The sequence below is a fragment of the Eleginops maclovinus genome, chromosome 14 (genome assembly GCF_036324505.1).
Source record: "Eleginops maclovinus isolate JMC-PN-2008 ecotype Puerto Natales chromosome 14, JC_Emac_rtc_rv5, whole genome shotgun sequence".
Lineage (NCBI taxonomy): Eukaryota > Metazoa > Chordata > Actinopteri > Perciformes > Eleginopidae > Eleginops > Eleginops maclovinus.
This window is the reverse complement of record NC_086362.1, coordinates 3,968,512-3,996,455: the sequence shown is the minus strand read 5'-3', so window position 1 is coordinate 3,996,455 and position 27,944 is coordinate 3,968,512. Positions and strand designations below refer to the sequence as shown.

At 43.0% G+C, this 27,944-nt stretch overlaps 5 protein-coding genes across 6 annotated transcripts; 4 read left to right on the top strand and 1 right to left on the bottom strand.

Moving 5' to 3' along the window:
- The first annotated feature begins 47 nt into the window (after positions 1–47).
- Positions 48–12,355, top strand: LOC134876043 (mucin-19-like). Of its 2 annotated transcripts, none has more exons than XM_063900879.1 (7): positions 48–296; positions 1,192–1,595; positions 1,696–1,887; positions 2,010–2,105; positions 2,443–2,575; positions 2,706–2,834; positions 12,223–12,355. In XM_063900879.1, the coding sequence occupies exons 2-7, from the start codon at positions 1,194–1,196 to the stop codon at positions 12,264–12,266; spliced, it is 996 nt and encodes a 331-aa protein (XP_063756949.1). In that variant the 5' UTR covers positions 48–296; positions 1,192–1,193; the 3' UTR covers positions 12,267–12,355. The 2 variants fall into 2 exon arrangements, with proteins under 2 accessions (XP_063756949.1, XP_063756948.1); XM_063900878.1 differs by lacking the exon at positions 12,223–12,355 and adding an exon at positions 2,934–3,693.
- On the top strand, positions 4,980–9,552 carry LOC134875872 (uncharacterized). Its single transcript, XM_063900581.1, has 4 exons — positions 4,980–4,996; positions 8,206–9,116; positions 9,229–9,420; positions 9,530–9,552. The coding sequence occupies exons 1-3, from the start codon at positions 4,980–4,982 to the stop codon at positions 9,237–9,239; spliced, it is 939 nt and encodes a 312-aa protein (XP_063756651.1). The 3' UTR covers positions 9,240–9,420; positions 9,530–9,552.
- A 6,561-nt stretch (positions 12,356–18,916) lies between the features above and the next one.
- LOC134876294 (endoglucanase-like) lies at positions 18,917–20,854 on the top strand. The gene is made up of 6 exons (XM_063901284.1): positions 18,917–19,297; positions 19,410–19,601; positions 19,711–19,806; positions 20,057–20,188; positions 20,315–20,485; positions 20,568–20,854. The coding sequence occupies exons 1-5, from the start codon at positions 18,917–18,919 to the stop codon at positions 20,363–20,365; spliced, it is 852 nt and encodes a 283-aa protein (XP_063757354.1). The 3' UTR covers positions 20,366–20,485; positions 20,568–20,854.
- Positions 20,855–21,041: 187 nt separating this feature from the next.
- On the top strand, positions 21,042–23,224 carry LOC134875828 (uncharacterized). The gene is made up of 3 exons (XM_063900500.1): positions 21,042–21,555; positions 22,045–22,260; positions 22,436–23,224. Exons 1-3 carry the CDS (start codon positions 21,308–21,310, stop codon positions 22,593–22,595), a joined length of 624 nt encoding a protein of 207 aa, XP_063756570.1. The 5' UTR covers positions 21,042–21,307; the 3' UTR covers positions 22,596–23,224.
- Positions 22,986–27,607, bottom strand: LOC134875827 (uncharacterized). Its single transcript, XM_063900499.1, has 9 exons — positions 26,910–27,607; positions 26,532–26,609; positions 25,972–26,077; positions 24,937–25,673; positions 24,620–24,803; positions 24,092–24,349; positions 23,820–23,991; positions 23,340–23,488; positions 22,986–23,223 (listed from the first exon to the last, which is right to left on the bottom strand). The coding sequence occupies exons 1-9, from the start codon at positions 27,288–27,290 to the stop codon at positions 23,036–23,038; spliced, it is 2,253 nt and encodes a 750-aa protein (XP_063756569.1). The 5' UTR covers positions 27,291–27,607; the 3' UTR covers positions 22,986–23,035.
- Positions 27,608–27,944: the final 337 nt, after the last annotated feature.

Here is a 27,944-nt window from a genome sequence, read left to right as displayed (position 1 = left end):
CATTCCATTACTACTTCTGTCATAACTTTATTCTTTTATACTCAGCTGCACCTAGAACAACCTCCATTATGTCAGAGTCTCTGATATTTGGGATTGTACCAACCCCTTTTCGAATAGATATAAGGACACTGAAGAATAGGTCCCACATCTTTACCTGGGTTCCTGATAAAAACACCTTAAGTGCAAGTGGTCCATCTGTTACTTGAGACTACACTACACAAGATCAAAGGACCGAGCACCCTTCTGCTTTTTCACCTGAATTCACTGATCGTTGGAAGTGCCAAAAAAAAAAGAAGGTAGGCTTAAAGAATGCAGAACTTTGATATCTGTTACTTTTTGTGGAATGCTTGTAATTTAATTTGACTTTAAATTAGATGTCTTTTGAAGTGGAAAATAACATTGTAAATGACATTTTCAGTTCTTTAAATAATCAAAATGAATTATTAAGAGCAATACTTGTATAGTAATTAAAGACATTATGAGCCATTTGTTATTATCATATATTTCAGGTCATATCAAGTTAAATATATTATGATAAATCTGTATTTACTTATCTTTTACATTCACTGTTATCAGTTAACTTTACAGTTAATATTCCAATAAATGTAGTTTAATAAAGTTGGGTCTCCATAACGATATGCTTTTATTTCATTTACATCCAGCCTATCGCATGTTCTCTTCAACAACCCCTGAAAAGTGCAGTAGGGCTGGTCGATATGACCTAGACATTGAGATTTTATTTTTAGGCCATGTCGTGATACACAATATATAGCACGGTATGTTGGGATCCTTTTTCATTAAACCAGTTTGATCATTTTTGTATTTAGACAAAGGGTTAGTCATGATCAGGTCTCACCCAACCACTCCAGTGTATCTGCATCACATTTTCTGTGTGTGTCTTTGAAAAGGTAGACAGGGGTATGGGATAGAAGCAATACGCAAGTATAATGCCTGCAGCTTCAAAAAATGTATTTTATCTATCGTACGTAGAACAGGTACATCAAGTATATTTGATTCATGGCCCAGCCCTAATAGCTTGTTGTGACTAACTGAACTTTTGGGTTATGTTTATTTGTTATAAAAAAAAAGTCTTGCTTTTTCTTAGCTTACTTGCAACGACACATCCAACTGTAGATGACATTTTTGACCATATTATTATACTGAATCACCACCTTACTCCACCTGCTCCAGCCATGGACAACAGACTGGTCCTCCTCACTGCCCTGCTAGTGACGCTGTCCTGGATGTCTGCGGGCACCTACGTACAAGGTGCTGTAACAACTGCAGCACCAAATGGAACAACTGCAGCACCAAATGGAACAACTGCAGCACCAAATGGAACAACTGCAGCACCAGCTGTAACAACTGCAGCACCAACTGCAGCACCAGCTGTAACAACTGCAGCACCAACTGCACCAGCTGTAACAACAGCTGCACCAAATGGAACAGCTGCACCAAATGGAACAGCTGCACCAAATGGAACAGCTGGAACCAATGGAACAGCTGCATCCAATGGAACAACTGCAGCACCAGCTGCACCAGCTGTAACAACAGCTGCACCACTAAAACCTAACTCAACAGTGACAGAACTTACGGTTAGTAAGACAAACACTAGAGCGTTGTGGAATACATCGTTGAAAATCATTCAGGTAGGATTTTTTCTCCCACTGATAAAAATATCTCAATCCTTTGCAGACACCGATTAACAGGACAGACTGCGGGTCCGGGCAACTCTGCGCCGCTGCGCCCCCGAGCTGCGACCCCTCCACAGGTGGAGAATGTTTTTTTCTGTCTGCCAAGCAGATGAGCGGCAGAAACTTTGAATTTGAACTGTCAGGACAGTCCGATGGCTACATTGCTGCCACCCTGTCACTCGACAGCACACTGGTATGTCATGATATGTTCCACACTTGTAGACATAAATACCGTGAAGTCTAACCCACAGCTACTTCAATAGTTTGTTTAAACTCTTCTTTTTTTAAAGTTAACTTTTCTGTTTTTCACCATAGGGAGGTAATGACACAACCTACGTATGTGCAAACAACAACGGTGTTGTTAAATTCATTGGAGCTGTCCTCGACAATGACGTTCTGACTAAGAAAACAGTGAGTCAAATCCAACAGCATGAATTGGACTTCATAAAAGCTGCTTGGCACCCCCATGACCAGCCACCTCATTGTTGTCTACTTTGTGTACAAAGACACAAATGATGTGGTCTGAAGCTGTTATTTATGTCTTAAATGACATTTTATTTTAGTTCAAATAATGAACAGATACAGTTCAAATGCAATGGTTAAATCAGTATGCATAATATGCCAAACATCTAGCCCTTTTTCAACAGCTCAGGCAATAAAAGAGCAAATTCTAATTTAAAACATCACCATTGGCATGGCATACAAATACTGAAAACTAACTATCTTTTTTTCTGTCTTTGCTGTGCAGCTGATGGTGAACTCCGTGAAGGGAAAAATCGCTGGGAAAAAAATCCAGTGCACATTTTCTGCCACTGTACCTGCCCAGACTGCTAGAGCATTCCAAACTGCAATCGGAATCTCCAATGGAACTTACGACAGCAGTAAGCCTGAACACATACACACATCACACAGTCAACTAAGATCAACTATCACAGAAACTATCACAAATAATACATACCTATCTTGTCATGTTCAAAAACAATATCTAATATCTTTTGCTTGGACCCACAGCTGCAGAGACTCTCGGGAAACCCATCCAAAGATTTACAAGTGGTGTTGTAGACCTGGGAAATGCTAACGCCAATGTCACAAATGTGATCACCAGCCATGCCATTACAATCCAGCAATCTCTGAGCCTAGGTAAGCCAAAGAGATAGGGACGTTTACCTTAGGAGATTTTAAAACAGGAAATGTAATGCGTGTAAACAAAACCTAATCCATTGTTTTTTCCGCCTGTAGCTCTGCTGTTCACTGTCGGTGTGCTTGGTCTGACCGTGCTATAAGGAAACTGACAACTCCAAGAGTCCAGACAAGACAACCGTAACATCATTATTTGTCTTAGTGAGCTACTGAATATTATCATCTCTCCGGAGGTTGACTATAAACAGTAAATCCATCCAAGTTTATAAGAATCATGCTTCATTTTGTTTCAACTTACTGGCAAGTGATGGCAGGAACGGTGGCGGGCAATCAATCTTCCCAGGCCTTCTAACTGCTCTCACATCTGTGTAGGCTCTAAAACACAAAACGTAAATTCATTTGATGAATGTGTGTGCGATCCATTTAATTTATTTCTTTAAACTATACAACTGCTGGATTTTGGTCATACATGTAACCTAATTGCAAGCAAACTCTCTGCCTTGAATGAAAATCAGCCTTTGAATGGGTTCAGATGAGAAGAAATATGCCGATTAAAATGAGTTAGAGTAATCTAACATCCAATAAATAATCAATTAATAATAGCACTAACTGGCAGCTTTATAAACATTTGAGGTTTGGGGTCTGGTTACCTTTCAAGCTAACATAACTTCTGTCTGAGAAAAAGCCTTATGAATAGGTTACCCCAAAGTAACCCCTCGAAAGTCTCTTTATTAAAAATGGAAGCCTGGAAAATATTTGATGGTAAATTAAACTGTGCATAAATGCCATTTATTTTTGTCAAAATGCAAATGTTGGAAATTGTATCACATGTAACAATAAATGTGGATTTTTGATCAAATTCTTAAAATAATAATAATAAAGTCTTTATTTGTAAAGCCCCTTTCACACAATGAATGCAGTTCAAAGTGCTTCACAGTCGAAACGTCACAGAAAATGTATTGCACATAGAATACCAGTAAAAGACACAACATAAATCATTGAGATTAAAGGTACAACGATTCAACACACATCAGGTGACACTGAGAAAGTGCTACAGAGAGCAGGAGTTTGCTAGCCTGGCTCCGCCCTCCTATGTACTTCCGCTCAATTTTCATTTCCCTTCAGTACTAGGTCTGGGTTTTCGGTATATTTGCGGGTTTTCTCCAGCCAATCTTTACCAGTGATAGGCAAGTTACTTCCAAAATGTAATACAGTACATATTACTTATTACTGTCTTTTTAAAGTAATAAGTTACCGTTATATTATTACTGTATACTTTCACCAAATTAACCGCAAAAGTAGGCCTTTAAATGCTAAAATGTAGTTTTTTGCAGCTCATTAATTAAAGCTATCTATCTATCTGACAGTACATGCTGAACATTAGGAAAAGAGCTAGAAATTAAACTCATGCTCCGTTTAAGTGGGCTGAATAATATGCGACACCGGTAACATGACGTCTCTGTGTGTTATTAATAACATGTTAGTGGAGCCTCTGCACGGCCCTGTAACCTGCTGTATATGAACGAGTCTCTATGTCAGCGTTAGCTCACCTTGTCATTGGTGTGTTAACGGGGATTTTGCTGACAAGCTTTCTAAAAGCCGGCGATTCCACAGCTGACAGAGGCTGCAGATCTCAACACTCTGCCACGAGTCTCTGAACTTCTCGGGGTTCAAGCAGCAGACCCAGAGAAAGTGACCTTCTGTTGCTTCGGCCTGCGAGCACTCCTGTCTTTTACTTTTCTTTTCTCCGAGCCTGCAGCGAATCTGTTTCTGCAGCCCTCTTAACCAATAGTAAACATGCGTACTGAGTAACTATTCTACCTGCACAATTATTTCTCTGGTGTTGGAATGTCTTGCGATGTTAATTCTGTGAATTCTTAGAAACAAAACACCACATCATTTAGGGGTTAAAATGTGTTGTAACTGCGTTACTGAGATTCGTAACGGGTATTATATTACCAACATTTCAGAAGTAGTGCGTTATATTACTGCGTTACAGCAAAAAGTAATACATTACTGTAACTCTGTTACTTTTGAAACGCATTACACCCAACACTGATCTTCACCGGTCCAATCAGTGAACAGAGGCAGTGGCTGAGAACTATGACGTTGAGGTCGTGCGCGAGTTTGAGTTGTAGTTCCGCAATGGCGGCGCCGTTGTGGCAACGCTGCCGAATATCCAGAAGTTAAAGCCGCAGCAACAACCATCTTTGCTGAGTTTTGTTGGTGGCCATGATGTTGTGGCCCTCTTCCCCTCGGGGTTCGGGAAAAGTTTGATTTTGCAGCTCGCTCCGTTAGTGGTGAAGGAGCATACATCATGACCAAACGTTAGCGATTGGTTATGGCAAATCCAGAGTGGCACTGGGCAGATCCAATAGTTTTACACTTCAACAGAGTACCCGCCTTCAAGTGAAGAACAGTTGTCAATGAGGAGTGCCCACACTTTCTGTACAAATGAAATGTAGTACGAGTAGTATTGGATTCAACTCATTGATTTGGTATAATACATACACAAGAGCTACTTGATTACCTGATGCACTAAAAAGTCATCTTTCTGGAGTTGACCATTTCACAACACGTCCCACTTTTACAGAAATGTATTGTCACATTAGTACTATGTCCATTTGCAGGGGTAAAAATAACAAGTAAAAAACATGTACAAATGTCTCTTCTTAAGATATCACGTTTCAAATGTGTGCTCCTGTGCAATGACAATAACCACTTTTCCTGTTTCGAACACACTGGCCATATTTAATCAAACATGAGACATGTGCTTCCACCAAAACCAGTTCCTTGTATTCGTGTCACCATTCTCTGATACTCTCCCAGAGATATTTGCACTGGGGGAGGTTTGTGTGGAGAGCTCACTGGAGGGATGTGAACAGCAAGCAATAAGCCAAACAACTGTGTTTTGTTTTGATCATTCTTATCCCATGAAATCAGACATTTAAAAATATTTCCCGCCATAATGTCCAGTGAAAGAAAGTTCAGTTTTATAACAATTGTATTTAAAAAACTTTACTCACAACTGCTTTGTGCTCAATTCTTATTATTAACATGTATTTGGAATAATGCACCAGGGGTCATTTGGAAGTGGAACTGAACTTTTGAATATTGAATTAAATTGGGACCCTGTGAAACCTAATTATGGCGATCAAAACAATTCTTAGGTCATTTTGAGGCTGAATAAACACAGATATATTTGACAGGTGTGTTCTCTGTGACTGAAATCTTCCTGGAAACGCAGGCCGACACCGAACCCTGTGGTATGAGCCTTAAACCCTGAGCGTTGTGTGTCATACGGAAATAATTGTCATCTTTTCTTTAAAGTGTGAATCATTCATGTTACAAGCACTGGGAGCCCTCAAGGAAGTAGGAAACCAAAATCTAGCTGTCAGAGTGTTAAAAGGTGCAATGACAATGCAAGAGCTCTGTAAATTCCAACATACACGCCCTTAAAGAGTTATTCTCCTATCCCCACCTTCTAAAACATCCCTGATGACAGAGAAGCTTTTGTTTTTTTTGGCTTCGATATCTGGACTTGTCTCAACCCTCTTTGGTTTAAATAGAGGGACAGAGGGAACAGGTGTCACATCTTTGCCTGGGGTCGTCTTAGGAACATCTTAAGGGCAAGCATACCATCGGTAACACCCGAACTATAACTACACAAGACCGAGGAACTGAGAACCCTTTTGTTTCTTCACCGTATTTCACTGATCTTTGGAACTGCAGAAAAAGGTAGGCTTAAAGAACGCAACACCGTGACATCTTTGACTCCTGGAATTTAAAGTCTATTTATTTAAGTGTCTTTTGAAGTGAATACTTCAAATGTACAGCCCAAGACAATTTTAGATACATTTTTTAGAGGAATTACTTAAAGCAACTCTTTAGAAATGGAAAATATTACGAGCCATTACACACACATCTATTCTCCGGCACAAATGCAGGTTTCACGGCTCTCGTCCGTCCAGGCAACGGGAGTTCAGCCATGGGTGTTCTGACAATGCAATTTAGCGAAGTTCAAGTGGCTAATGCTAAGCTAGCGCCACGGTTGCTAATAAACACTACTATGTACTACTCACGCTCTCGTTCGTCTTTTTGTGTAGAATACACGATCCACTAACCAGACGACAGCAACAACAAAAAAAGGGTCTCGCTCTCTGCGGCGACCAAAATAGCGACCCAACAGCCAGACATTTTGCGCTCTACATTAGCCTCTACAGTACCGCGAAAGCAAGCGAGCAAGTTGTCCCGACGTAGGTCCGGGAGAGAGAGCGCGCGGACGGCACTCACGCCCCGACCGCGTCAGATTCGCCACGTCATGTGAACTCCCCGTCACTGCCTCCCGCACTTCCAGAAAGGCACACACCCACCACACAAATCCAACAAAAATGCACTTTTTTACCAAATCTATTGTGCTGTTCATTTGTGTATACTAATTATTTTTATTCTGTTTATTGTCATATTTAAGATTTGAATAAAAAATCCTGTTTATTCCTCCTATGTAAGATTATTTTAAATCAAACCTATTTATTTATCTGACACATAAAGATACGAATGTATTTATTTATCTATTTATTTCGCCAATGAGCTGATAACTGAACTAAGGCCCTAGTAACCTGGGCTGCACAGTTATCTGTTCAATGCACAATATTCATATTTACAGAAGGCATATCTGTTCAATATAAACTATTCACAGTATCTGCTCAATGCACAATATTTAGTTTCTCAGTTCAATTCATAATATTCACATTTACAGATATTAGCCTACAGTTCAATGAACACAATCTATATTAAGTTTCTCTGTTCAATGCACAATATCTGTCAATGCTCAAGTTGCTCTATCAGCCTGACTTTAATGAGACTGCTGTGACTGCACATTATCTGTAAGTCTTTTGAAATCTGGTTGATAGTTAGTGATTGCCAGTCTGAGGCAGTCAGTAAGATATGCGTCAGTCATACGAGTTCTATACCTGGATTTGATTATTTTCATTTGTGAAAAGGCCATTTCATATAAGTATGTGGAGCCAAAGTATGCCTTCAGTTTAAGCGCGCTTGACACAATCAGTGGATACCGCTCTGTACTCACGAGAGACCAAAAGTCCTGGTATCTTTTCTTCAATTCAATGTGGCTTTGCATTTAAAAAATCTCCATGTCAACGCCCATAGGTAATGTAAACACCTCCTGCATTTTAACTGACAGCTGTTCAATGTCAATGCTGAGGAAAGGGTTTGATACAAAACCAACTACTTGCCCCATGTCTTGTCGATCACAATCGTCTCGTTGGTTAACCCTGCTCTAGACGAAGTGTTCCATTTTATAATTTTAACTAAATCACCACCTTACTCCACCTTACTCCACCTGCTCCAGCCATGGACAACAGACTGGTCCTCCTCACTGCCCTGCTAGTGACGCTGTCCTGGATGTCTGCGGGCACCTACGCACAAAGTGTTGTAACAACTGCAACCAGTGGAACAGCCACACCAACAGCAGCACCAACAGCTGCACCAACAGCACCAGCTGTAACAACAGCTGCACCAAATGGAGCAACTGCAGCACCAACTGCACCAGCTGTAACAACTGCACCAGCTGTAACAACAGCTGCACCAAATGGAATAGCTGCAACAAATGGAACAGCTGCATCCAATGGAACAGCCGCACCAACAGCAGCACCAACAGCAACACCAACAGCAACACCAACAGCAGCAGCACCAACAGCAACACCAACAGCAGCAGCACCAAAAGCAACACCAACAGCAGCAGCACCAGCAGCACCAACAACAGCAGCACCAAAAGCAACACCAACAGCAGCAGCACCAGCAGCACCAACAACAGCAGCACCAACAGCCGCACCAACAGCAGCACCAACAACAGCAGCACCAACTGCACCAGCTGTAACAACAGCTGCACCAAATGGAATAGCTGCAACAAATGGAACAGCTGCATCCAATGGAACAGCAAAACCAACAGCAGCAGCACCAACAGCCGCACCAACAGCAGCACCAACAGCCGCACCAACAGCCGCACCAACAGCAGCACCAACAGCCGCACCAACAGCAGCACCAACAGCCGCACCAACAGCCGCACCAACAGCCGCACCAACAGCAGCACCAACAGCCGCACCAACAGCAGCACCAACAGCAGCACCAACAGCAGCACCAACAGCAGCACCAACAGCAGCACCAACAGCAGCACCAACAGCCGCACCAACAGCAGCACCAACAGCAGCACCAACAGTGGGGGCAACAACCATTGCAAACATAAACGTGGCAGATCTTATGGTATGTAAAGCCAAACACTAGAGCGGTGTGGAACAAATGAGAACAGAATGTTTGAAGCCATTGAGTGCACATGTTTCACTGGTTTAGTAAAAGTATCTCATCTCCTTTGCAGACACGGATTAACAGGACAGACTGCGGGACCGGGCAGCTCTGCGCGGATGAGCCCTCAGCCTGCGACCCCTCCACAGGTGGAGAATGTTTCTTTCTGGCTGCCAAGAAGGGGAGGGGTAACAACTTTGATTTTGAACTGTCAGGACAGTCCGATGGCTATATTGCTGCCACCCTGTCACTCGACGGCACGCTGGTATGTCAAGTTTTATCCCTCATTCATAGATTTAAACACCAGGAAGTCTAACCCTAGTTTGTTTAAATTCTTCTTTTCAAACGGTTACAATTTCTGTTTTTCAACACAGGGAAATGGCGACAAAACGTATGTCTGTGCAAACGACAACGGTGATGTTCGATTCTTTGGAGCTGTCTACAACAATAGCCAGCTGACTTTGAGTCCGGTGAGTTCTACTCAGAGTGGAAGTGGGGGGGGATCTGAGTGAGGATTTGTTTAGGAGTAAAATCATAGAGCATGAATTAGACTGCATATTTTCATGAACACATATATGTATTTTTGCCTACTTTGCGAACAAAGACACATATGATGTGGTCTGAAGATGAGTTGTTTGTCTTTAATGACATTAATTTTTTTCTACATCAAATACTAAACAGATAGTTAAAGTGTTGTGGTTTAATCAGTATGCATAAAGTGCCATACAGCTAGCCTTTTTGAACTACTGAAAACTCTGTTTCTCCTTGTTCATCTTACCTTCTTTGCTCTGCAGCTGGAAGTGAACTCTGTGAAGGGCAAAATCACGGGGAGAAAAATCCAATGCACATTCACTGCCTCTGTACCAGTCCCGACTACAAGAGCAAACAGTATCACAGTTGGAATCTCCAGCGGAACTTACAAATCAAGTAAGTCTACTACATATTCAACCACGAAGAACTGTCACAGAAACTAAATCACAAATAATATATGTATTTTTCTTTATATTATAAAGAATTGTTAAAGACAATTTTGTCTTTTGCTTGCACCCACAGGTACAGCTGCTCTCGGAGCCCCAAAAGAGCAGTACAAAAGTCCTCCTGTAGACCTGGGAAACCCTAACGCCACTGTCACCAATCAGCTTTCCACCAGTACCACCACTAAACCCACCACTACTAACCATGCAATTACAATCCAGCATTCTCTGACCCAAGGTAAGCCCAAATAAGAGTGTATAACCTGAAGAGATCAAAAGTTTTAAAAAACAAAGCTGAATACATTTTTTATTTCCCTGTAGCTCTGCTGATCATTGTTGGTGTGCTCGGTCTGAACGTGCTATGAGGAAACTGACAACTCCAAGAGTCAAGACAACCTTTATTCATCTCAATGTGCTAATCATCTCTCAGGAGGTTTACTATAAACAGTAAATCCATCCAAGTTTATTAGAATCATGCTCACATGTTTCAACCTACTGGCAGGGGAGGGCAGGAATGGAGGAGGTTGGCCAATCTTCCCAGGCCTTCTAACTGCTCTCACGTCTGTGTAGGCTCTGAAACACAACAAGTAAATTCATTTTGTATTTAATGTGTGATCCATTTTGTTTATTTCTTTTAACCATAGGACTGCTGGATCTCTGTCCTACATGTTAGCTAATTGCAAAAAATGTATATATTGATTCACTGCCTGAAATGAAAATCAGTCTTTGAATGATTTGAATGGGTACAGTCATCATCAAACATCCAATCAATAATCAGTAGTTTCTACCACTACCTGGCAGTTGTGTGTCATGCTTTAAAACATGTGAGGTTTGGGGTCTGGTTACCTTTAAGCGCACATTCCTACTATCAGGCTAAAACCCTTAGGACACCTGGACATTTTAATTATTTAACTGGGATGCCTAAAAGATAAATGCATTCAACTGTGCATGTCAATCATATTTGTAAAAATGAATAGGAACTAATAAATAACGTTTTGTGACCATGACATCATTATTTTTAATCCCTAGAATAAAATGGGAAGATGTGCACTAATGAAGGATTCGTTATAAATATATAATGAAAGCTGATTATCTAAGTTGTTGAATCACATGTTCAGACAGAAATCACTGGGATCTATAACCAAAAAGCATTTTCCTTTGCCAGTATCTAAGTGAGTAAAAACTAATTTAATCAAAAATATATAAAGCAATAAAGAAAGTAATACAAAGAAAATAGTGATACAAACAAAAGGTAACATTTAAAATATTGATCAAATACACATTTGCTTTGATTGCCTTCTTATTTTTAATAGTTGTGCCATACTGTTGTTATTATACAAGTATGTGCAAAATTTGGTTTACATGTAGACTCTAAAAAGGTTTTTACATCCACATGGAGAAAAGAGTCATTCCATTTCTTCTTGTGAATGTGACATTTGTCCAGATTAGGTGAATAAAAAAATCAATATCTGTATCATATCCATCAAGGTCTATCCTCTGGCCTGTCTTGAATGGTGCGTCTCAAAACAAGTGTTTAAGTACACATACAATCTTTTGAAATGCACAGTATGGTGTCTATGTCCCGATGACCCGGAAGGACTGACTTAACCTGTTCTCCCTTTTTAGGATAATGACAAAGCTGTGGTCAAAGATGTGGAAAGTTAAATAGTGGGAAATATTGTTCTTACAATTATTACAGCAAGGCAAAAATAATTTGAACAAATACTGTAGGGTTCTAATTTCTATAATGATATGGTCTCAAAGAATCCAAGCGACTTCTCATCTACATTTAACAGGATTTATTAACACAAATGATATGATAAGTTTAAAATGGACACTTGGCCGAGGTCTTCTCCTACAGGCCACTCTCAAGTGGTTAGCTGTCTACAGCGTCGTAGTTAGAAACTTGGAAAATGCTAACACCACCGTCACCAATGAGCTTGCCGCCAACACTACCAGCCATGCAATTACAATCCAGCCATCTCTGAGCCTAGGTAAGCCAAAGAGATAGGGACGTTTACCTTAGGAGATTTTAAAACAGGAAATGTAATGCGTGTAAACAAAACCTAATCCATTATTTTTTCCGCCTGTAGCTCTGCTGTTCACTGTCGGTGTGCTTGGTCTTAACGTGCTATAAGGAAACTGACAACTCCAAGAGTCCAGACAAGACAACCCTAACTTCCTTATTTGTCTTAGTGAGCTCCTGAATATAATCATCTCCCAGGATCAGAATCAGAATACCTTTAATCGTCCCACAGAAGGGACATTTTCACAGCAGAAAGAGCCAAAGACAGCTTAATATTATCACACCCAAGATACTAAAAATATATATATATACAAGAAGCACACAATTTACAAAATACACAAAAATAGACCACAGACACCACTCTGAGTATAGCAGCTAGATATATATTGCACATTTATTAACACAACTGGGGGTGTTATAGTTAGTGTTGTTATATGTTTGGGGGATCTACTGGGGGCCATGATGGTTATAGAGTCTGACCGCTGCAGGAAGGAAGGACTCTCTCTGTGAGACTCCGCGGGTGCAGCAGCCTGTCGCTGAAGGAGCTGCACAGTTCGGACAGGGTGTCCTGGAGGGGGTGGGACACATTGTCCAGCAGGGAGGACAGCTTGGCGGCCATTCTCCTGTACCCCACCACCCCCACAGTGTCCAGAGGACTCCCCAGGACAGAGCTGGCCTTCCTTATCAGTCTGTTCAGTCGCTGCCTGTCTGCAGCCGAGATGCTGCAGCCCCAGACTACACCATAGAAGATGGCGGATGACCCCACAGAGTCAAAAAAGTCAGAAGGAGTGCCCCCTGCACCCCAAAAGACCTCAGTCTCCTCAGCAGAAAGAGTCTGCTCTGTCCGTTCTTGTAGAGAGCAGCAGAGTTGTCGGACCAGTCCAGTTTGTTGTTCAGATGAACACCCAGGTACTTGTAGGATTTCACAATCTCTATATCCACTCCCTGGATGTTCACTGGTGTGGGGGGGAGTGTTGGCGCCGTCTGAAATCCACCACCAGCTCCTTAGTCTTCCCTGCGTTGAGCTGGAGGTGGTTCCTCTGGCACCAGTGGTGGGATCCCGCTGGAGCACAGGCAGGAGGCCGGCGTTGGCAGAGGTGGGACCCCTCTGGAGGACGAGCAGGAGGCCGGGGTAGGCAGCGGTGGGACCCCTCTGGAGGACAAGCAGGAGGCCGGGGGTAGGCAGCGGTGGGACCCCTCTGGAGGGTGGCCTGGAGGGTGGCCTGGAGGGCTGCGGGACCGCTGTGGAGGACCTGGAGCAGGACGCGGTGGGACCACCGATGAGACCGGGGCTCGAGTCGGCGGGACCCCCGCGGGACATGTACTTGAGTCGGCGGCACCTCCGACGGGACATGTACTGGCGTCAGCAGGACGCCCAACAGAGCGGGAGATGGCGTCGGTGGGAGTGGCTGGAAACATGCCAGCTAGGGCCAGAACTGCAGCCGTGAACGTGGTTGCTAGGGCCAAAACTTGAGCTGGAAGCATGGCTGCAGGAGGCTTGGCTACCGGAGCACGGGCTGGTAGCCTGGCCTGGCACCGCTTAGCAGACAGTTGCAAGCTCCGTGGACCTCCAAAGGCAGGGTGGGACCCAAGGAATGGATCAGGGGCCGAGCTGGAGTGGGAGGCACAGCTGCTGGGGCCGGAGCTGAGGCCCTTGAATCCTTGCGGAGGCTCGGAGGACCTCCAAAAGGTGAGATCCTTCTGTCAGGGGGTATCGAAGTAGGCAGGACCCAAATGCAGGAAGGACACAGGGTTTAACTGAAAACACCTTTATTTCAAGGCCAAAACGAACCGAACTCTCTCCCTAAGGAACACATCCAAATACGACGAGGACCTCACGACAAACGAAGGACAAACAGAACTTAAATACTAAACGAGTGGTCACAAAGACAAGACACGGGTGGAGGGGGGACAAAGGACCACCAGGTGAACACAATCAGGTAATCAAACAGGAGGCGAACACAGAGACAGGAAGAGGAAACAGAAATAACTAGGGGAGTGCAGGCTTTTAGAAATAAAACCCAGACAAATCGTGACACATTTGAGGTGATTTGGAGTCCCCCAGCGCCTGAACCTGAACACAAATAAATAAAAGACTTGAAATGGACTTAATAACTTCAGTTTAAAAAAACTGTCCAAACTTCACAAACTGCACAACATCCTCAAAAATGACAAACTTTAACTCATGCAATATTAGTACTGGGTGTGTTGACTTATTTTTTCCTGTATCATATTTAAGAGGCAATAGGAGCACGAGTCACACTGTGGACACCATGTTTGCATAAAGCCGATAGCACACTGGCATCAGTTAAACCTGTTACACTACCTCAAGGCCAACGCTAAAGGTAAGGCCAAGGTAATCATGGGAAAAAGTCTCGTGTGGAAAACAATTCAAGGCAGTTGTCTTATTGTTAAGCTGCCATGACTTAACTTTTTCACATTATGCTGCTGAGGTGAGTAAAAAAGCAGTGTTTCATTTCTACTTTTACAGATTTAGAATAACAGTCTAGTGTGTCACGTTTAGAAAACCCTGATGGGAAGAAAACGTAGAAGAAATCAGGAAATGGGGGTCAATTTGACCCTGTTTAAAGCTGTGTAAAGCGACTTCACATGGTAACCTTGAAATATCAGAGACAATAAAGGGTGAATTATTTGAGAAGGGTTACATATACTTCAGCAACAGGAATTTGTTGAATTCTTTATGGAATACATACAGTAAGAGACAAAAGATAACCCAATTTATGTTTCTTATTTATTTACGTTTAAAAAAAGACGAGATTGAATTCATTTTTTGCACAAGACTGTTTTTTTTAAGTACTGAAATGCTTAGTAGTTGTATAGCAGGCTCAAAAAGCTTTGGAATATTTGTAATTTCAAAAAAAAGTTTCAATTAACCGAGAATGTTTGCTCATTCAAAGAAAAAAATATTTGAAAAGTTATAAAATATATATATATATATGTCTTTGTTTCCAGGGCAGAAAATGAAGAATAAACAACGACAAAAAATAACTTTAAACAAAACACATCTTTATCGCCGAAGAATTATACAAACAACGGCCCAGAACTTCACAATCCTATATTGCAACACAGTCACTGTTGACGTGTTTGTAGCAACACGCTGCTGAACTGTGCCTTTGTTAGGATATTCAAATCTATGTTTTGTTTGCAGCGAAGAACGTGTGCCACACCACATGAAAATGCGCTGATACAAATCCACAGACCTTTTTTTCTTTAACAGACAACATTCCCCACGTGAGAAACCCAACAGGTTCACTGGAGGACATAACAGACACTGTCTCCATTGTCCAACGCATTTGTTTGATTTAGAATATGCTGCTAAATTCTCATGAATTCAAAACCATAAACCTTGTCATCTGAGTAAGCACTGTTTATTTTAATTTATTTTGGACTTTTTACTCACAAGAAGGCACAGCATGAGTTTGGCCAATTGAAAAAGAAAAAATATTCTGGTTTGATGTTTAATAAAAACAAACAAAAATCCTAAAATGTGAGGCGCAATGAACTCCATGAGTCTAAATGTAGAATCATTTTTACACCTGCTTTTCTGCATTGTGTTGCACGGGGAACTAGTGGATTTTATGTTTAGACACTTACAAAAAGCTCTGTTCCAGAAACCAGTGTACGGCTGATTTACGTGAACGTTTATCGAATCCTCTGATCTCACAACCATGTCTCTCAGCCGGTGCTGCAATGATCTGGCCTCACTGTAACCAAAGAAGATCATTTTTTTCCCACAACTGCTTTATGCACAATTCTTCTTATTAGCACCAGGGTAGGGGACTCCTTGTGCAATTTACAGCATCACTTAATTGGACCCTGTGAAACCTAATAATGGCGATTAAAACAATTCTTAGGTCATTTTGAGGCTGAATAAACACAGATATATTTGACAGGATTTTTCTCTGTAACTGAAATCTTCCTGGAAACGCAGACCGACACCGAACCCTGAGGTATGAGCCTTAATCCCTGAGCGTTGTGTGTCATAGGAAAAAGGATTGTCATCTTTTCTTTAAAATGTGAATCATTCATGTTACAAGCACTGGGAGCCCTCAAGGAAGTAGAAAATCAAAATCTAGCTGTCAGAGAGTTAAAAGGTGCAATGCAACAGCTCCGTAGATTCCATCACAAACGCCATTAAACACTTATACTCCTATCCCCACCTTCTAAAACCGTAAAAAAGGGTTAAAATCTATACCTGATTATACAGATTTACACGTTACAGTAACAGTAAAGGACGGAAAATGGAAACATAAATCAAGTGTGGAAGCCTTTCGCTACTGTATGACACTAAAAACATTGAAATCCATGTGGAGTGACGTGACGCTGTATCTCAGAGCTGTTCATCCCTGATGACAGAGAAGCTTGTTTTTTTTTTTGGCTTCGATATCTGGACTTGTCTCAACCCTCTTTGATTTAAATAGAGGGACAGAGGGAACAGGTGTCACATCTTTCCCTGGGGTCGTCTTAGGAACATCTTAAGGGCAAGCATCCCATCGGTAACACCCGAACTATAACGACACAAGACCGAGGAACTGAGAACCCTTTTGTTTCTTCACCGTATTTCACTGATCTTTGGAACTGCAGAAAAAGGTAGGCTTAAAGAACGCAACACCGTGACATCTTTGACTCCTGGAATTTAAAGTCTATTTATTTAAGTGTCTTTTGAAGTGAATACTTCAAATGTACAGCCCAAGGACAATTTTAGATACCTTTTTTAGAGGAATTACTTAAAGCAACTCTTTAAGAAATGGAAAATATTACGAGCCATTGGGGATTGTTATGAGATTTTTTGTCATATAAAGTCAAATAAATGCACTCTTCTTCTCTTGGTGTAATATTCAGCTGTCTTTGGCTCTTTCTGCTGTAACAATGCAAATCTCCCCTCAGTGAGACTGATAAAGGTATTCTGATTCTGCTTTTTTTAATCCTAAAGTTGTAGTTTTCACTTAAAATAATTAAACAACAAAGTAAGCTAAAGTTAGAGATGTTCTTTGGTGGTTGTTATTATTGTTTTTTACGATAATAATAAATTGCATTGCTTGAAAGTAATCTCAAATGCTACAAGGGGTTTAAAAAATGAAACAAACACAATAAATAAAGTCAGATTATTGGTTTACATATGATTGATTACCTTTGTCATTACGGTTAACAGCTCAAATGAAAAGTTCTTAGTTTTGTAAGATTAGATTTCCACAACGTTCTATTATAGTCAAACTCCTCCACATTTTCCTTCAGGGCATAGCTTGCTGTGACACACTGACATCATGGGTTATTTGATGTGTTTAGAAAAATATTTCACTTTGAATCATTTTTTCTGAGCTCACCTGATTAAATCTCTGTAATGAAATGCATAGCTGCAGACGAAGTGTTCCATTTTATAATTTAACTAAATCACCACCTTACTCCACCTGCTCCAGCCATGGACAACAGACTGGTCCTCCTCACTGCCCTGCTAGTGACGCTGTCCTGGATGTCTGCGGGCACCTATGCTCAAACATCAGCCGCACCAACACCAACAGTCGCACCAACAACAGCCGCGCCAACAACAGCCGCGCCAACAGCAGCACCAACACCAACAGTCGCACCATCAGCCGCGCCAACAGCTGCACCATCAGCCGCACCAACAGCCGCACCAACAACAGCAGCACCAACAACAGCCGCACCACCAACAGCTGCACCAACAACAGCACCAACAGCCGCACCACCAACAGCAGCACCAACAACAGCCGCACCAACAACAACAGCACCAACAGCAGCACCAACAGCCGCACTAACAACAGCAGCACCAACAACAGCCGCACCAACAACAGCCGCACCAACAACAGCCGCACCAACAGCAGCACCAACAACAGTCGCACTAACAACAGCAGCACCAACAACAGCAGCACCAACAACAGCCGCACCAACAACAACAGCACCAACAACAGCCACACCAACAACAGCAGCACCAACAACAGCCGCACCAACAACAGCACCAACAGCCGCACCAACAACAACAGCACCAACAGCCACACCAACAACAGCAGCACCAACAACAGCCGCACCAACAACAGCACCAACAGCAGCACCAACAGCCGCACCAACAACAGCCACACCAACAACAGCCACACCAACAACAGCAGCACCAACAACAACAGCACCAACAGCAGCACCAACAGCCGCACCAACAACAGCCACACCAACAACAGCACCAACAGCCGCACCAACAACAGCCACACCAACAACAGCCGCACCAACAATAGCCGCACCAACAACAGCCGCGCCAACAACAGCCGCGCCAACAGCAGCACCAACAGCCGCGCCAACAGCCGCACCAACACCAACAGTCGTACCATCAGCCGCACCAACAGCCGCACCAACAACAGCAGCACCAATAACAGCCGCGCCAACAGCAGCACCAACAACAGCCGCGCCAACAGCAGCACCAACACCAACAGTCGTACCATCAGCCGCACCAACAGCCGCACCAACAACAGCAGCACCAATAACAGCCGCACCAATAACAGCAGCACAATAACAGCAGCACACAAACTGCCGCGCGCAACAGCTGCACCAACACCAACAGCGTACCATCAGCCGCACCAAACAGCCGCGCAACAACAGCAGCACCAATAACAGCCGCACACAACAGCAGCCCAATAACAGCACCATAACAGAGCCCAGCCAAATAAACAACAGCCAGTGCACCAGCAATAACAAGCAGCACCAACAACAGCCGCACCAAAAACAGCTGCACAACAATGCGCGCACCAATAACAGCCGCACCAACATGGAGCACCAAACAGCAACCAAACAGCAACAAAAAACAGCACACACCAACAGCCACACCAACAGCAGCACCACCAACAGCACCACCTGTAAACAGCACTGCACCAAATGACACATGCAGCAACAACTGCACCAGCGTACCAACAGCTGCACCAAATGCGAATAGCAGCACCAACAGCCGCACAACAGCAGCACCAACAGCCGCACCAACAGCAGCACCAACAGCAGCACCAACAGCAGCACCAACAGCCGCACCAACAGCAGCACCAACAGCAGCACCAACAGCAGCACCAACAGCAGCACCAACAGTGGGGGCAACAACCATTGCAAACATAAACGTGGCAGATCTTATGGTATGTAAAGCCAAACACTAGAGCGGTGTGGAACAAATGAGAACAGAATGTTTGAAGCCATTGAGTGCACATGTTTCACTGGTTTAGTAAAAGTATCTCATCTCCTTTGCAGACACGGATTAACAGGACAGACTGCGGGACCGGGCAGCTCTGCGCGGATGAGCCCTCAGCCTGCGACCCCTCCACAGGTGGAGAATGTTTCTTTCTGGCTGCCAAGAAGGGGAGGGGTAACAACTTTGATTTTGAGCTGTCAGGACAGTCCGATGGCTATATTGCTGCCACCCTGTCACTCGACGGCACGCTGGTATGTCAAGTTTTATCCCTCATTCATAGATTTAAACACCAGGAAGTCTAACCCTAGTTTGTTTAAATTCTTCTTTTTAAACGGTTACAATTTCTGTTTTTCAACACAGGGAAATGGCGACAAAACGTATGTCTGTGCAAACAACAACGGTAATGTTCGATTCTTTGGAGCTGTCTACAACAATAGCCAGCTGACTTTGAGTCCGGTGAGTTCTACTCAGAGTGGAAGTGGGGGGGGATCTGAGTGAGGATTTGTTTAGGAGTAAAATCATAGAGCATGAATTAGACTGCATATTTTCATGAACACATATATGTATTTTTGCCTACTTTGCGAACAAAGACACATATGATGTGGTCTGAAGATGAGTTGTATGCATAAAGTGCCATACAGCTAGCCTTTTTGAACTACTGAAAACTCTGTTTCTCCTTGTTCATGTAACCTTCTTTGCTCTGCAGCTGGAAGTGAACTCTGTGAAGGGCAAAATCACGGGGAGAAAAATCCAATGCACATTCACTGCCTCTGTACCAGTCCCGACTACAGAGCAAACAGTATCACAGTTGGAATCTCCAGCAGAACTTACAAATCAAGTAAGTCTACTACATATTCAACCACGAAGAACTGTCACAGAAACTAAATCACAAATAATATATGTATTTTTCTTTATATTATAAAGAATTGTTAAAGACAATTTTGTCTTTTGCTTGCACCCACAGGTACAGCTGCTCTCGGAGCCCCAAAAGAGCAGTACAAAAGTCCTCCTGTAGACCTGGGAAACCCTAACGCCACTGTCACCAATCAGCTTTCCACCAGTACCACCACTAAACCCACCACTAAACCCACCACTACTAGCCATGCAATTACAATCCAGCATTCTCTGACCCAAGGTAAGCCCAAATAAGAGTGTATAACCTGAAGAGATTAAAAGTTTTAAAAACAAAGCTGAATACATTTTTTATTTCCCTGTAGCTCTGCTGATCATTGTTGGTGTGCTCGGTCTGAACGTGCTATGAGGAAACTGACAACTCCAAGAGTCAAGACAACCTTTATTCATCTCAATGTGCTAATCATCTCTCAGGAGGTTTACTATAAACAGTAAATCCATCCAAGTTTATTAGAATCATGCTCACATGTTTCAACCTACTGGCAGGGGAGGGCAGGAATGGAGGAGGTTGGCCAATCTTCCCAGGCCTTCTAACTGCTCTCACGTCTGTGTAGGCTCTGAAACACAACAAGTAAATTCATTTTGTATTTAATGTGTGATCCATTTTGTTTATTTCTCTTAACCATAGGACTGCTGGATTTCTGTCCTACATGTTAGCTAATTGCAAAATAAATATATATATTGATTCACTGCCTGAAATGAAAATCAGTCCCCCCCCACACACACACTTTTTATAAACGAGTATACAAATAAAAGTATACAAAAAAGAAGTCATTGCTTAAAGACCTCATGACACGTGGAAAATAAAGTAATATACATACACACATTGAAAGTACACATACAAAATAGTCACTTGAAGTTGGTTTTAATCATTATGATAGAGAAATTGAGTTTGTACGGCCTTTTAAAAGTGCGATTTTTGCGATCTGCTACCGACCTTCCTATTAGTCAGTCACATGACCTATGACGTACACTCCGGAACGGCTCCTTGGTCAAGACACTATCCCACCTGTCACTCACGACTATCCTGACACCTGTCAACAACATGGATTCTGACAACTCCGATTCATCCTCGGATCCTGACACATTTTTCGAAGTGGCAGAGTCCGACCCAATGCTGGAGGACAATGTGAGGGGCGTTATGCCCTATAGATACGAGCCATACTTGGATGAGTTGGAGCCACAGGGTTCTACGGAAAGTTCGGATGGCGAGGCAGAAGGCGCTGTTGGTGGTGCTGCTGTGGCAGACGGTCGGATGCCTATGGATTTTGGCAGACTACAGCACGTGGAATGGTAACTTCCTTCTTGTTCACTTTTCTGACAATGAACACTCCGTAAGATATTGTACTTTGTAATATCCACCACAACCAGCGTTTGCACCAGCGAGCATGTGTGTGTGCAGTCTGCCTCCTCACCTCCCAGAATTAGCCAAATAGTCACCATTACTAGCCTACAGATCGCAAAGGGCCATTGTTGTTTCCCGGTGCTTGTCATAGTCTTAATCTTTATTTAGTTATGTTATTTTTTTTGAGAGCGATGAAAATACCAATTAGGTCTACTATATTAGTTTGCCCTGCGTCATACTCATACAGTAGCCTATGCTATAACCCAGTAGTAGCCTATGCTATAACCTAGCTCCTGACCAGTGGCCATCCTTCCGCGATTAGGCTAGTTCTACGTCGGCTTTTCACGCGAATCAACCCATGACATTGACACTTTGTAAAGTTCTGTGACAATTGTAAGATTGTTTCAAGCCCCTTGCCTTTATCTGTTATATTTTAGGTGTTCTTGTGGGAGATGTGAGCCAATGCCACTGGTAGTGGAGTCGGTGTGCTGCCGCGAACAGTCAAGAGTGTGCGAGAGGAGAGAGGAGGAGGGAGCAGACACCCGCTGCATCACAGAACATTCTGGCTTTGAGCCAGTTTGTCTGAATCTGCATGTTCTGCGCACCGCACATTTCCACTATCGGCAAGAATACGGGGATGTAGAGGGAAACGAGTGAGTATACAATCCTATTGTAAAATCATTTGTATGGACTAGTAGGAATTGTATGATTTGATATCACCAATGACGTAAATGTATGCGTAAAACGAACTGTCATGTAGGTTACAGTAGGCCTAGGCCTACATCTAAAACACCTGTGTTTTTCTTCTGATTTTCTTTCAACTTTTAGGTGGAAGAGGTACACTGGATACAGACAGTTTGTGCGATGGTGCTACGAGTACCTGGGAAGACATGTCAGGGTCCCCATACCTTCCTGTGTGGTGTGGTGTATCCGGAGAACTTTTCCCTCCATTGATTACAGGGGGTTCCAGGACACCAACAGCCCGTGATGATACATGTATGCTGTTAACTTGTTAATTTTGTTTTTTTAGTTTAAATACATGAGTTTGTAAATACATGAAAATGAATGTCAATACATGATACCTCTGGCTTCACATGAATGTGTCTTCATTTTTACAACTTACAACAGCTTACAACAAATAGGCCTAGCAAATCAATTTACACCTTCACCATGGAAGGGTAGCTGATATTTTTGATCATACGGTGTCTAAGATGTGCTGTACTTCAGGGACAATGCAATACAAGCCCACATGGATAAGGGGGAAAACTGTAGCAACACAGACATACTACACACCCTGTAATGACACTTTTCAGAACACCAAGGTGAGGATGGAGCAGGAGGTTCCCAACACAGTAAATCAAAGCACTCACGGCAAAGATGAAATTAAGTTTGTGTTTATTCCATTCAGTCCGGTTCTCATGTGTACATTTAGGTGTTATTTGTAATGCTAAAGCGGGTCATATGTGCATTGACTGCTGCCCTCTTATCCGGCTTTTCGAATGATGCATTGAGTGGCTCTGTAACAGGGGACGGGTCTGGGATGTCAAAGTCATCACCGTTGTAGTCCTCACCTCGACACATGGCCTCCACCATCCGCATCAGCTCTTCAGCATAGCCTGTTGCAGAGGAATATGGGACAAGGTTCAAATTAATCCAACCATAGATATGACACACGACTATGTACATCTCAAAATACAAATCATATCTGCAATCAACTTTCTATTATGCTTACCAAAAGATGGCTCCTGTAAGACTTTCCTCACAATGTAGCCGCCCTTCTTATACTTTGGATACCGCAGGTTGAACATCATCTCGCCATCGTGTCTGCTCCGCTGCTCCCTGTTGGCATTCTCGTTGAAATGCAAAGCAGCCAGGATCCCTCTAAGAACAGAACACAAACAGAATAATCAGGAACAAGATGACCATTCTTAACAGCGAAACATAAACAAGTCAACCCAAAAGAGCCCATGTTACCCCTCTATTTATCAGGTTGCACTGCCTAACAGTGGCTGCCCAAACCAGGCACAAGGCCCTGACCCTTGCCTACAAAACCACTTCAGGACATGTACATTTCCTGTGCACTGCAAATGTTGCAAGCTGTGATTTTGTCCTCGATTGTAAGTCGCTCTGGATAAAAGCGTCTGGCAAGTGTAATGTAATAGAATGTAATAATGTCCTAAAAGAATGTTTCACGGAATATTTCTTTGATTACCTGCTCTCCATCCCTTTGTATGAAAAGTGGCACATCTTTGGCGCAAAGTGGGTAATCACGCTATGGAATGCTTCGAGGTAGGATGTCTGGTGTGACGGGGACAGGCGTTGTATATCTGCACACAGCCTCTTGTTCCGGATGATCTTCTCCACTTCAATAGACACCTTCGTATCTGAAGAACATTGTACAAAATACATGTAAATTATGCAACATGATGCAACATGATACTGTGATCACAATCTCTGTAAAATAAACATTAGGAGTATACTAACGACAACTCAGCCACGGTTTACGCTGTTCCCTGCCTTCCAGGACTCCGTGCGCACAAGAAGAGAACAGTCCCTCGAACCCGGTGTGCCTGTTGTGGATGTGATCGATGACTGATGTCCATTTGTCCACCACAAGTTGTCCACTGCCAGGAGGCGTCGAGACCACGGACCAGTACAGATGGTTTATAATACTTCCCACCCAGGGTTTGAGGTCCTGGCAACCTCTAGTTTGTCCAAGGCTCTGCAGCTTCTTCTTGACACCTGAGTAAACATGTGTAGATGAATAAATAAATAGAAATCTAATGTACTGCTTGAAGGTCTTGACTCCAAGGGCATAACTAAAACCCTTTTTAGATACATGAACAGCCTGTAATAGCCTGAAATAGGCCCTGTCCTCCACACACACAAGGATTTCACACATAAAATTTGTCCAAACCCAAAAAATCATATCTTTCAAAAAGGAATGTCAAGGTAGTGCTTCAAGTCTCTCTTAAAAATTACATTAAACAGGTTTAAACATGTTGCACTTACTCTTGGCTACATGCCATATGTCAAACTGGTGCGTGATGTCTGGATGGTCCTCTCTAATCATCATGTTGATGCCTATGTGTCTGTCTGTCACGAGAGTTCCGACATCCACAAAGCCCTGGACTTTCTCAAGGGATCGCTGCAGTCCCACTTTCTCCATGTGGTAGGACCCTCCAACCTCATTGCTCTAAAACATAAAAAGCAGGAGATTTTGATGAGCATAACATTGACTAGTATAAAATTGTCCTTACTACGACAGAAGAGTGTGTTTTCTATACTGGGCAGGACTCACATAGAGGCATAATACATCTGAAATGTACCTGTACAAGTTGTACGTCAATAACAGCTGTTTTCCGGAGCTCCATTGTTGAGTAGGTGCCGTACTTAGCGCAATGCCCTGGGGTGTCGGCACGCCCGTCACCACCACACACGATGGGTTCCCCTTCTGCCTGTAGCAGACAGAGCATGGCAAACTGCTGCTCGCCCCAAACTCGCTTCACAGCTTTGAAAAGCACCTGGTCCTGATGTCTGAAGAACGATCTTTCCGACATCACAGCAACGCCCAATCTGGATAGGACACGCAGCACCTTGGTGACAGTGGCCCCACTGAAGAGAATGGCAGCGGACAACAACACATTCCCAGCTGCTGTTCTGCCGAAGAAAGGTTGACTGTTCCATAGTCCTTGGTTCCCACATCCCCCGCACTGGATGGTGACCTGCAACTGTGTTCCTACTTCTTTACACTGCCAGGACAGTGACCTGCTCCCACAAAGTCCACAGCTGCACCATGTTGACAACAGCGTCACCAGGCATTCCCAGAACACAAGAAAAACGCTACCTGCTGGCGCCTCAGGTGGCGGCACTGGTGGAGTATTGTGTTCAGGACTCTCTTCAGCTGAATCATCAGAGGACGGCAGCTTGTAGTCGGGATCATCTGTCGACATGTTGTCATCTGAGTCAGAGCCACAAGAGGTTGAGTTGTCGGTGTTGTGAAAGCAAAAGCAGTCATCCTCAGTCTGAGTCCCAACAGTGACCATTGATGTAGTAGCCTGCACACCTGGGGAAAAAACAATGTTTAGTATATAGAAATCAGTGTCAGCTTGAAGGAAATCTTCATTCAATACACACAACTTTTTGTGAAGCTTGCTCGCACTAGTAAATTTGTAGATTGTAAAATAGTCTTTTCCTAAGACAGATAGTTTTTCCAACATTCTTGTGTAGATGTGAAAATAGATGTTTGACATAGAAAAGGATTGTCATTAGTGATGTATCTATCTACACAAGATGCAATGCTGAAAAGACCCGTTTCCCCGGACATCTGTTTGGCTAAAATACGTACATAAATGATAAAATACCTTTAGTCCGTCCCCTTCCTTTGAACTGCATAGCCACCGTCCTTGTTGGTGGCCTCAGACACACTTGAACGGAAAAGTCACTGTGCTGATCTTCTGTTGAATTCACCTGAATAAATAAGTAAGTAAATAAATAAATGTGTGTATACATATGTGTGTGTGTGTAAAAGTTAAAAAAAAAACTAAAAAATAGAGTTTCCTTCCAACACAGGTAACCTAGTAAAAAGTAGACCAGTGTATTTGTCTTACAATCAGCTGATTCTGCACTGGTTGAATTGAGTTTGTGGTGGGTCCTTGTTAGGTTTTTAGTGTTTTTCAGTAATGACAGTCCATCTATCTAGTTAGGTACAATGGAGTAAATGGTGTAACGGTTATGTTATATGTGCTACTGTTGTAATTACACCACAAAAGTACTTTTACTTTTAACACCTCTGGAGATGGTGAGGGTGAAGGTCTGAGAGAGGGGGCACTGGCACTTGATATACTGTAATGCTGTGTGTAGTTAGTCAAATAAAATCTTTAGTCAGTAACTTAGTTGACCTGAACGCTTTCCGAAAACTTACATCAGTAGATGGGTCCCCGTCAGGAAAGTCATCGCTTTCCTCTTCAGCAACATACTCAGACTGGCATTCCTGTAGTACCTGAAACATAAATAAATAAATCACAAGATTTAGCGTGAGTTGGAGGGGGAAAAAAACGCTACCGCAAACCTAAAACAAACACTTGAGACTTGACTTTTTGCTAACACTCTGAGGTGAACTTAGCTGAATAGCTAAAGCACTTAGCACTAGTAGCCAGCTGAGCTGAAGTGTTCAGAGCTAGCGCCAACTTCAACTATGAAGAACCACCGCAAGCTGTTTACACAGTGCCAAACACTCATTCCTTTGCATTTCATTTCCCTTCCATTATTAAAATATAGTCCAAAATAAGAAGGTACGTACCTCCAATCTCTGCCTTTTCTCCAGAGCATGAGACCTCCGGCTCTTGACGTCGCCGTTCGCCCCCGGGGCTAACCTCGAGCTTGTCCCTCGATGAAATATACGCGGAACCGAATTGGGCAGCAAAACCTTCTTCAGACGAACATCAATACCAAGCTGCTCCTTCAGAGCGGGGATCGAGTCGTAGCACTCCTCTTCAAAATGCGCTGAGCAAAGTACAGACGACGAGCTTGGCTTCCATACTGTTCCTTTCGGACCAGCTCTTGTCCTACAAACTTGTTGCGTCCAGAGTTCACACAAAGCAGGGTCTTTCGGAAACCGATGAAGGGTAAAACCGTTCTCCCTGGTGTTTGAACAATACGCTGCAACACACCGCTCAGGCATGTTCTCAACAAAAATATTAAGAACAAAACTTTAAAGATGCTAAAACTGCGAGTACGACTTACTGTGACTAGAAATGATCAAGGTCAAGGGTGGCAGCAGGTGCAATCAGGTCTAAAAGCGTTCCGGAGCATACGTCATCTTTATGTTGGAACGTTGTCAAGACACTGGCCTGTGGATTTCAGTGGCTTGCGTACAAATTTCGAAAATAACAGAGAACCGGGCATATTTATCACAATTATGTATTTCAAATCGAAAATAAAAGTTATTTTAGACTAAATAAAAAAAGGTAGTCTCTAGGTGTCATGAGGTCTTTAAAAACAAATATCTGTGTGGCCATATTAAATCAAGTAATCTAAATTGGAGAGCAAGTCACTGTCAACTTATAATACATTCATTCTACCTTCATCTGTTGAGGCATCTTTTCGAGGAGGTCAACAAATGTAAGCAAAGCTCCTAGACAGTGCCGCTGCTAGCCATTTTGGTGCCCTAAGCATAATTCCTTCATGATGCCCTCCCCCCCCCCCCCCCCCCCCAATAAAAAAACATTATGAGTTGTGATGAGTGAGTGGGGAGGGGAGGGGGGAGGGGAGAGGGGGGCACCATCGGTACCTTTGAGTAGTATGCCTAAAAAGTGCCTCATATTTCTATAGTCTA

Coding starts and splice junctions, on each gene's coding strand:
- LOC134876043 (XM_063900879.1), top strand. CDS start 1,194: ATGGACAACAGACTGGTCCTCCTCACTGCCCTGCTAGTGACGCTGTCC. Junction 2,106..2,442: donor ACGTTCTGACTAAGAAAACA/GTGAGTCAAATC, acceptor TTTGCTGTGCAG/CTGATGGTGAACTCCGTGAA. Junction 2,835..12,222: donor CCAGCAATCTCTGAGCCTAG/GTAAGCCAAAGA, acceptor TTCCGCCTGTAG/CTCTGCTGTTCACTGTCGGT.
- LOC134876294 (XM_063901284.1), top strand. CDS start 18,917: ATGCGCGCACCAATAACAGCCGCACCAACATGGAGCACCAAACAGCAA. Junction 19,298..19,409: donor TAAACGTGGCAGATCTTATG/GTATGTAAAGCC, acceptor TCTCCTTTGCAG/ACACGGATTAACAGGACAGA. Junction 19,807..20,056: donor GCCAGCTGACTTTGAGTCCG/GTGAGTTCTACT, acceptor TTTGCTCTGCAG/CTGGAAGTGAACTCTGTGAA.
- LOC134875828 (XM_063900500.1), top strand. CDS start 21,308: ATGGATTCTGACAACTCCGATTCATCCTCGGATCCTGACACATTTTTC. Junction 21,556..22,044: donor AGACTACAGCACGTGGAATG/GTAACTTCCTTC, acceptor GTTATATTTTAG/GTGTTCTTGTGGGAGATGTG. Junction 22,261..22,435: donor GGGGATGTAGAGGGAAACGA/GTGAGTATACAA, acceptor TTCAACTTTTAG/GTGGAAGAGGTACACTGGAT.
- LOC134875827 (XM_063900499.1), bottom strand. CDS start 27,290: ATGCCTGAGCGGTGTGTTGCAGCGTATTGTTCAAACACCAGGGAGAAC. Junction 23,489..23,819: donor TACAAAGGGATGGAGAGCAG/GTAATCAAAGAA, acceptor TTCTGTTCTTAG/AGGGATCCTGGCTGCTTTGC. Junction 23,224..23,339: donor CTTACAGGAGCCATCTTTTG/GTAAGCATAATA, acceptor CCTCTGCAACAG/GCTATGCTGAAGAGCTGATG.